Source organism: Zophobas morio, unplaced genomic scaffold, assembly GCF_036711695.1.
Source record: "Zophobas morio isolate AGI-343-1 ecotype UQ-CSIRO unplaced genomic scaffold, CSIRO_AGI_Zmor_V1 ptg000058l, whole genome shotgun sequence".
Taxonomy (NCBI): Eukaryota; Metazoa; Arthropoda; class Insecta; order Coleoptera; family Tenebrionidae; genus Zophobas; species Zophobas morio.
In genome coordinates, this window is record NW_026972163.1 from 4,593,720 (window position 1) to 4,604,051 (window position 10,332).

The 10,332-nt window shown below is 32.8% G+C and overlaps 2 protein-coding genes across 2 annotated transcripts; both read left to right on the plus strand.

The window, feature by feature from the left end:
• The first annotated feature begins 2,515 nt into the window (after window positions 1-2,515).
• Window positions 2,516-3,286, plus strand: LOC135143350 (cuticle protein 16.5-like). The gene is made up of 3 exons (XM_064075207.1): window positions 2,516-2,558; window positions 2,629-2,856; window positions 3,015-3,286. The coding sequence occupies exons 1-3, from the start codon at window positions 2,547-2,549 to the stop codon at window positions 3,174-3,176; spliced, it is 402 nt and encodes a 133-aa protein (XP_063931277.1). The 5' UTR covers window positions 2,516-2,546; the 3' UTR covers window positions 3,177-3,286.
• Window positions 3,287-7,080: 3,794 nt separating this feature from the next.
• On the plus strand, window positions 7,081-7,533 carry LOC135143231 (cuticle protein 64-like). The gene has a single exon (XM_064075110.1). It carries the CDS (start codon window positions 7,081-7,083, stop codon window positions 7,531-7,533), a length of 453 nt encoding a protein of 150 aa, XP_063931180.1.
• Window positions 7,534-10,332: the final 2,799 nt, after the last annotated feature.

Here is a 10,332-nt window from a genome sequence, read left to right on the forward strand (position 1 = left end):
GTATAGTACTAATAATAACAGTACTGTACTCGTATGCCCAAATTTTCGGGAAATTGGAGAGAGCCGTTCCTGATTTAATCAAACAAATAATTTGACTAATTCATTTATCTTTTTGGATCACCTGTATAAACAATTCTAAAAAATATGAACGCAATGGTAAATCACAAGTACATACTCATCATTTTTTTCTCGATAGGATTTATTCGGCAAAATTTTGAGAATACGTCATCAATTTTTTGTGGGGACGAATAGATATATTCTGATTAAAAATTTATCATGTTTACGATAACTTTAAAACATCTATGAAATTTCAAGGCATTCGGTTTTGCAGTTCCCGATTTAATCTATAAAATAAATTGACTCATTCATTATTTTTTTTTAGTCACCCTGTATAAACAATGCTGAAAAATATGAATGCAATGATAAATCACAAATATAGACTTATCATATTTTGTCAATTTTCGATAAGATTTAGTCGGCGAAATTATAAGATTACGTACTCAGTTTTTTTTGAGAAATGAGCAAATATATTTTGATTAAAAATTTGTCATGGTTAGGATAATGTCAGCAAGACTTGAAAGCATTCGGTTTTACAGATTCAAAATAAAATGCAAAATATTGTTACACAATTTTGATTTTATTTTCCAAAAATCTGGAAATCTCGGATAAAAAGTCAACACGAATTCATAAACTACATGTGTTATTATTTTACTATGTTATTTCGTAGAATTTAAAACCCATTTACTATGTATAATACTGAGGTAACGTCATCCTATTGTTGATGGGGATAGTTAGACAAAGTTTGGTCAGCGTATATGTTTAAGTACTCATAAACAAGTAAATGACTAATAAAATAAATAAGAATATAAAAAAGAGATATGTAATGCTTTTTTGTTCCGTAATTTAAGCGATGAACATGAATTCTCAACAAAGCCTACATTTTTTTGGCATCTTTAATCAATATTGGCTCAGACGAAAGTCGGGCTTAATTATTTTCAGCTTTCCAAAATATTATAAATACGTTTTATTACTGTGTTAAAGTTAAGGTTTGCAGAGTGGGTAAAAAGGTTTTAGATTTCTTAATATAACTAGATCGACATATCTTATTCAAAAGTGTTAATAATTTTTTGCTTCTTTATACAACACGTTACACCATTCATAAAATAATCACGCTCACGATAAGCAAGTGAGAAATTCTCGCAATTTAACGCAACAAAAATTACTGCAATTTATTCAAAGAACAATTGAAGATATGCATCTAACAATGTTTACCTTGCGGCAAAACTATTAGGTAAAAAATGTAATTTAAATGATTCTTTACGAACAACGAATTATTTAATATTGCTTTAGTTAATCTTGACCATGATCTCTTCACATTGAAATATGAAGTCGGAAAATTCATTTAACTTTCTAAATATGATTACTGTGTCTGTTAATGAAATTAATTAATGTAACGCACCTAATTATGGTAATTGTAGTTTACGTATTAAGTATGCGGTCAAATATTTACAGTTTCTTATAAATCAATTTTAAAATAACCAATTATGCTACATTATAGACCGCCTAAAATTAAAGTCAAGATTTCAATAGCAGATCTTCGTACATTTAAATAATTATTAAATTTATATTCAGTTTTATTTTCAAAATTAAATCTGTTTTGAACAGCTAAGATCCAAGGATTGTTTGGAAAATTCACAAATGTCTTAAAATTATTTATACTTATTCAAAAAACAATGTGTAAGAATCAATCACTAAGAAGCTAAATATATTTTGTCATAAATTTATATGTAGGTGTATGCTACTCTTACGTAAATTATTTGCTACATTACATTTTTTTTGAGACAGTTAATTAAAAAATGAAAGCACAGTGTTAACATATTAACCTCATAATTTAACTTAATTTTGTAATTATGAATTTGTGACTTAACATAATTACGTTGTACCATAAACAACATCTAAGAACACAACTTAGACAAAAGATATTAATGAATGTGGAAAATAAAGAAAAAAGTATTTACAACGGTTGTGTACATATTATTACTGTCACTGAGCATTTTGTTTAATCATTCAGTTTACTACATAAAAATTATAGGGCCCTTCATTTAACCTAATGCAAAGTTATGCAAAGATTATTATTTTAAAAACGTAACTTTTTATGTAATTATATTATATAGTTTCAAAGATTCACATAGCTAAACATTAAATTTTATCTTCAACAAAATTTATATTTTTTTTATTTACTGATGAAGAGCTAAAAAGTTATTTCATCAACAATAAATAATATAGTAAATTAGTTAAAAAAATATTTAACATAAAACTAATGGAAACGGTAACTAGATAGCACCTAATTCGCAAAAACAGTTCAATAAATCATCGTTCAAGTAGCAACAATCAAATGAAAGTGAAACGGGTCCTTGTTACATCATAACCCTGACCCAGAACATTCTGCGAGTTAGGGTCTAGACCACTAAGATTCACTATAAAAGCGGTGCCAGCAGCCCCAAACATCATTCGATTCAACAAACGAACACAAACAATATACCAAAATGTTCAAACTTGTAAGTGACTTTAAAGTGGAAAAAGTGACACAGTCGCGATAAAAAATCGTTTTCCTCAATTTGTTTGCAGGTAGTCGCTCTTTCCCTTTTCGCTGCCGTTAAAGCCGGGGGCATCGGTTTGGCTTACTCTTCTCCTGTGGTAGCCGCCGCTCCCATCGCTCATGTTGCCGCCCCCATCGCTCATGTTGCCGCTCCCATCGCTCATGTTGCCGCTGCTCCTATCGCCCATGTTGCTGCCGCCCCCGTTGCCGTCAAGACCGCCGTACCCCTTGCTACCTCTTACCAAAACACCTACAAAGTACGTTCATATAAATATTTTACTTTCTAGTAAAAAAGTCTTCATTGTTTTTCTGAAATTTTTAATTGATAACCGGATTCAATCTATTTTTAATTTATACACTTCCATCTATGAGAGAAAGTTTAAACTATTGTCTCAATGTTATTGATTGGTTGCAGATCTCTAGAGCCGCCGTCCCAGTAGTCGCTGCTGCCCCCGTCGTTAAAGCTGCCCCAGTTCTCTCCTACGCTGCTGCTCCCGTAGTCAAAACTATTGCTGCCCCAGCTTTGTCCTACGCTGCCGCTCCCGCTTTCGGTTATGGCGGTCTCGCCCACTACTAAAAAGTAGTTTGTTTAGATATTTATTGAAGTGATAATTTATTGCCCCTTCCTCGATCACCTTTTGTACATATTTATTTTGCTAACGAATATGCAAATAAATTAATTCCCACATAAAACAGTATCTATTAGTTATCAATATACCTTAAAACCATCAAGTCTCATCTCAAAAATACCTCAACAACTGCAGCAAAAATGACCATTTGCAAGAAGTTAAGAGGTACAGCTGTTATTTTTCCTAACATTCCTATAATAATAATTACAGCGTTATAGAACATCAAGAATTCAGTACATTAAAAAAAAATAAAAATCGGGAAAAACCTTCAATTCTTTTATAAAATTGCACTATTTTCAGACAGCCCAAATTAACTTAAGGTAAACCTCCTAAAGATTGAGCACATGTCAAATGGTGTTTTACTTGAACTGCCAAAACAAATCAAGATTTAATTACTGCTATTTTTTTATATCTGCGATTCTTTAAATTTCTAATCTAGCTTGGCTTTGAAATAAAAAGTGTTGTTGAAAACACCATACACGTAAGTACCGCCCAATTTTTCGTTTTGTAAACTTCAAAAATAAATGTGTAGCAATTTTGATTAAAAATTATTCAGTTAATACGATAATTACAATCACTAACTCGAATTTACACGATTAATTACACAACGATTATATACAGAATAATTCCGACTGGAATGGATTTAACTAAACTCTACTTCTCCCATTGTCTGGACTTCACTGACCGCTCCCGACGGTGGTTCCCATTTAAAGAGCCACGCGGTCCTTCTCGAACAGTCGCCGTCACCGCTTCTAGGTTTACTCTGGAGCACCCATCGCAACTTCCGCTCCCAGGCTTTTCTTTAGCGAACGCCGTCCGGCCGCCATCACCGACAATGAGACACCCATCATCGCCGCACATACTAAAAAACCCATAGGCGTCGTACCGGGGCGGCCCATGGGTTTATTTCGTAACAATATGGATGGTCAATGCATTATTCAGTTGAAAAATAATTGATTTTCAAGAAGAAATTCTCGCAATATAACCAATTTAACTGTGTACTGTACACACTGTGTAAGTTTATTCCGTGAAACTGGAACTGTGTAAAGAAAAAAAGCTAGTGGACACCCAAAAAAACTCACACTATACGTGTTCTTTCACAACAAACTGATCTTTGCTATTCCTATTGTTAAGGGATATTAAAACAAGATTTGCACCTGCATCCTTATGGTTTGACCTTAGTTCAGGAACATGGAGGATGATGTTTTAGATCGCTATCTCTTCCATGTTTCTGTATACATGAATTCGCAAAATATGAGGATGTTGAGTTCCAAGAGCCCTTACTTCTTTAGAGAAATTCTACTCCATCCGCAGACAATAGGGATTTTTGTAGCTTTATGTCAACGACGGTTAATAAACCCTCCTTTTTAATGACACTCCGATGGCAAAAAAACATAGAGAAGAAATATCCTCACCATTCAAGCAGTATATTTTATTTTCGTGCCAACGCAGTAAATACTAGGGATATAAAACTCAGGTTTAGATACCTTAGAACGCCTGCTGAGTATAGTTATTTGTGTTTTTTTGTATGTATTGTTCGTTTTCCTTGACTTTGATGTTTTACATTCTAATTTCATTGCTCTGTAATTAGATATCTTCCTTGTAAAGTAATGTACTACCTACTATAATAATATTATTAAGACCCACCACTGACCCGGAAATGACCGGCATTCAGGCAAGACTTCTATCATTACGGGTACTAAGACCAAGTAATGATATGCATTGATTAGATTAACTTATTATAATATTATTATAATAAATGATTTCTAATAAATCTTTATTATTTGTCTATGTAGTTTTCTTTTCATTTATAAATGAATATCAGAAAATCTAAAATATACAGAGTTATTCACCAGATGTCGTCTAAAAAATTCAAAACGCAAACAATAATACAATTACATAGCAGTCTTTGATTGAAGCTCTCAGCATATTATATCAAGATCCCTATCAGTCTTTTCATCGTTTGCATACACTCTCCATCAGTTCTAACAAAATGTCAGTATGATATAGTATTTCACATTACGTCAGTGTTGTTATAAAAAGCAGACAACTGTTTTATCTTTTTGAAAATTGAAAGATGGTTATGAAATTGTATTTCTAGTTGCGTCTTGAAATTTTTAGGCGTAGAGCTTCTCGTGAATAACTCTGTATGTGCATAAAACAATAGAATAGTTTATATTTTTTGAAATGTTCTCTTACAAAGAGTTATTTGGGATATCCCTGTAAATAATACAACGGACTGCTTTTTCTGCGTTTTAAAAATAATTATTTTTGATTAATTCCGATGATGGGCACAATGTAAAAAATAAAATGTAAGCGTTTGATTTCAAATAAAGATCCTCTTAAATTGTCGTAATTGGTAATGAGTTTTTGAGTTTTTTTTTTAAATTAATGAATGAGTCAGATTATTTTATTGATAAAATCAGGAACACCTGTTTTCATTTTCCCGAAAATTTGGGAATAGAATATTGTTATCATTAGTATTACTGCATTTATCCAAAATAATAGACATACGTGTTCTTACAAAAATGTTAATGACGTCATTACAAAATTTTCTTAAGGGAAAACTCATTTGAAACATACGCGCAGCACGCTTATTTACATTTATTTTAACATTAGATCTTTATCATTATATCTTTGTTTTAACTTATAAGGGTTCTCATAAAAAAATAAAATTCGCATAATCAAATTTTATCATTTTTCGAAAAAGCTGATTTTTTATTGTACTTCAGGGACGAGAAAATTTCTGTCGAAATAACATTTCACCAATTTTTATTTAAGTATACTACACTCGTTGTAACAGTTACGTGAAAACATAGTTGCACCTGTGCCTTTCAAGTAGTACTAGAATAATGAAACTTCTATTCTAGATGGCCCAACATGAAAAACTACATATTTATATTTGATAAGATGATAAGTTGATAAGTCAATAGCCAGTCACCAATGCATTGATAGTCGCTATTTCTCCGCTTCCCCTAGCTAAATATATAACCAAAAATTTCTTATCTTTCTTATTTTTGTGCCCAATGTTTTACAATATACAACTTCGTAAAGAGTTCGCCTTTCAAAATTTTGCAAAGTAAATTTCACTTGAAATACAGTATGAGCAATAACACGTTTCAACATCCGTAGTCTCGTAATCCACTATGATGGATGTCTCAAAGAAATGTATAAATGGAGCAATCTACGTATTATATTGATTTTATCAAAATTTTATTTTTAATAAAAGATACATCTGCAAAATCAAATTTTATATCGCAGGTATCTCAAAAAACTATCCACCAGACTATTTAGTTGAATTATTGAGCTTTAGATAGGAATGAAATTTTGTTTAAATAACTTCAGAACAGATTTTAGTTAAATTCCTTATTTAGGACTACATGTTAAAATCAGTTGAGAAACATGTTACTTGTATTTGCAAAAGGGTCAACATCAATGATAACGGTTCTGTGTTAAAACCTTCATAAAACAAAAAGATATTAAAGGGAGAAGCAATATGTTGTGTGTGTGTGTGTGTGTGTGTGTGTGTGTGTAGAATGTTACAATATATAACACTTTAAAACAAAGTCCTCCAACTTTATAAAAATGTTATACATTTAATAACACGCTTTATTGGCATTCATCTGTGTTCACGTTTTTCACAGCAATATGTTTGTGAAAGGTATGAAACGCAATAATTGACCTATTTTAATAAGTTCTGAAACTAGAGTCTCGCTTCCTGTATCGTCTTACATATCCAGTACTACACATTTCACAGTTCAGTTAGCCACTGACAGGTATATAAGACTATCCGAATTGTATCGGTACATACATTCAGCAAGTGTAGACTGAAAAGATCACAGCTTATCAAAAATGTTCAAAATCGTAGTACTGTCTTGTTTAGTCGCATACGCAACAGCTAAACCCGGACTTATTCACGGAGTTTCTGCTCCGGTTGCTGTTGCTGCTCCTGCTGTCGCCGTGGCTGCTCCACCCGTAGTAGTTCCAACTGCTGTTAGTCAACAGTCCAGACACGACATCATCAGTCCAGGACTCATAACCTACACCACGGCCCACATCGCTCCCGTGCTTGCAGCTGCCCCAGTCGTAGCTACTGCTCCTGTGCTAGCTGCCGCTCCAGTGAGAATTTCAAGTGCAGCAACTTCAAGATTCGATGTACGTCAGCCAGTGGCCGCAGGAATTGCTGCTGCTCCAATTTCTGTAGGAGGTGTAGGTTATGGAAATGCTTTAGGAGGAGGGTTAACTTTTGGAGGTATAGGGGTAGGAGGTGGAACTGGTTTTGGAGGTCACGGATATGGAAAATAAGGAAAGTTTCTTCAGTAGAATTGGATAATGATTTACTAAATTTTGTAAATGTTTACGTTTTTAAGCTACTTTCCCAAATATATCTTCTAAATATGCTTTAATACTTTTAGCGTTTGGTAAAATAATGTTGAGCAGGTGAAGAATTTTTCACAAAAAACAAAAGTTTCATTATATCAAGAATGCTTGACTAATGATCATTTAAAAAGTCCCTACCCCTAACCCTATAGTATAATTTACTATAAATATAGCGTCAATTGAAAAAGGGATGAAATGAATCGTCGCCAACCAATAGGTCATCATACTCGCGGAGACAACCAGAAATCTATATTAATGAAAATGAATCGCCGAAATGTATGTACGCTCATAACTTCAGAACGGCTGCGCCGAATTGGACGGTTCTTTTTTTTTACGTGTTCCTTGTTGTCAGGACAAGGTTTATATGTAAGAAAATTTATAAAAAATAAGACGGCTAAAAGATAAAAAAATGTTAAAAATTTTGCATGGGAATCGCCACTTCGAATGAATTTGAATAGTTGGCGTTCCTGACGGACCTGTCGCCTAACTGACGTGTCATACAAAACTATTTTTCCGTGCGATTGTGAAAAGTATATTGCATTTCAAATCGTTCTTTGTTTTTTCGTAATAAAAAACGTCGTTTATTTTAAGAAAAGTGTTCGTTAAAGTGAATTTAGTTACGCATTGCAAAAGTTTCTTATTAATTTTGATCTGCCGTTCTATTTACGTATATTCACTTTGTTGGTTTCGACAAAACCTCAAACTTTACCGTTATTCGAGGATTTAATTTGAAATTTTCAATATTTTAAAATTCTCAAGACAAAATTTACAGATTTGATTGACTGTGAAAATAATTCTGTGTCGTTTTATGAAGTTCATTACAATGCCGAGAAGACGACAAGCTGACATAGGTCCACGAAGTCAATCAAATGTGCGGCGAACTTCCTCAGGTGCAAACCGCAATGATTTATTTCATGGGTAATTCGGATGTGAAAGTTGATCAGCGTTGTGCTCATAATCAACATAATCAAACATTGAAGCGAGACATTGGGTGGTATGAATAAAACTGAGTAGATACTCATATTCGAAGTACGAATAAGTACGTACTTCATTATTACTCTTATACCTATACCTGAGCATCTACTCTATGTACTGAGTACCAACTTGGAAACATTGTATCTCCCCGGACATTGAACATCTACGCGTTTTGTGAGCATTTAATCTCAAAATGAGCATCGCCGTGGCAAATAACTGAGCTGTCTGTAAAGCAGCTTAGAAAACCAGTAGGATCGTTGTAAGAGTGAATTTTAACTAAACATGTCGACTTTCATGAACGTGGAACGTCGTCAAAAGGTGCATTCAGTTTGAAAAACGGGAATATCGAAAACTTTTCAGGTAATTAACTTTTATTTATGCATAAATTGTGCAGTGCGTTTTTTCTGACACTGGCCATAGAGATTCCCATCTCAAGGTGTCTACCCCATACTAACTTATATTTTGGTGACTCGATTTTTGCCTTGATGGTTGAACACTGTCACTGTTTTCCTTTTTTGTTGTATCGAGATAATACTTGAGCATCAACTGTTACCTACTGAAGGATTAGCATCATCTAGAAAAACTAGAAATATTTTGATATGATATTTGAGTAGATACTTCATATTTCGAGTATGACCATCTATTGAGTTTTATTTATATCAACCATTGTCAAAAAATTGATCGAACGTTGTTTCGACAAAACTTTCTTCGCACCAAAAGTATAATGAAGCATATTCAGCATTTTCGAGTTGAGTCTTTTCTTCACACAATTTTCACCTAATCAACATTTACGATTAACACGTATACCACCTTGGATTGGTGCAGTGTAATACTAAAAATAGCTGTATTGTATTCCCAAAATTATCTCCCAAAATCGAGTGAGCCATTCCATCAATTTTTTGGGGGGAATAAATAAATATTCTTAACAATTTATCATGCTTACAATAACTTTAAAACGTCTGCAAGAGCTCAAAGTACCTTATTCATTTCTGCAACTCTTGAGTTATTCACTAAAATAAATTGACTGATCTATATATTTTTTTGAGTCACTGTAAAAGCAAATCCAAAAAATATGAATGCAATGATAAATTACGAAAATATACTGATGATATTTTGCACATTTTAGATAGGATTTATTCGGCAAAATCTTGAGAAGACGCCATCAAGTTTTTGAGCTTGATAAATAGATATATTTTGATTAAAAACGTACCATGTCAAACAGTAACTTCCAAACGTTGCAATATTTCAAAATTCAGTCTGGCAATTCTTCATTCAATCAATAAAATAAATTGACTCAGTGATTAATTTTTTTGAGACACCCCCTATAAGCAAAACTAAAAAATATGGATGGAACGATAAATCACAAGTATAGTCTCATCCTATTTTGGACATTTTAGATAGGATTCATTTGGCAAAATTTTGGGCTGACGTCATCAATGTTTTGGAGGGGATAAGTAAATATATTTTGAATAAAAATTTATTATGCTTATCATATGTTTAAAACATTTGCAAGATTTAAAAGCATTCGGTTTTGCAGATTCAAAATTAAATTGTAGGTGAAACGAAGTTCACGGGGTCAGCTAGTCTATATTAATAAAAATGAATCGCCGAAATGTATGTACGCCCATAACTTCAGAACGGCTGCACCGAATTGGACGATTCTTTTTTTACGTGTTCCTTATCGTCAGGAGAAGGTTTATATGTAAGAATATTTATAAAAAATAAGCCGGCTAAAAGATAAAAAAATTT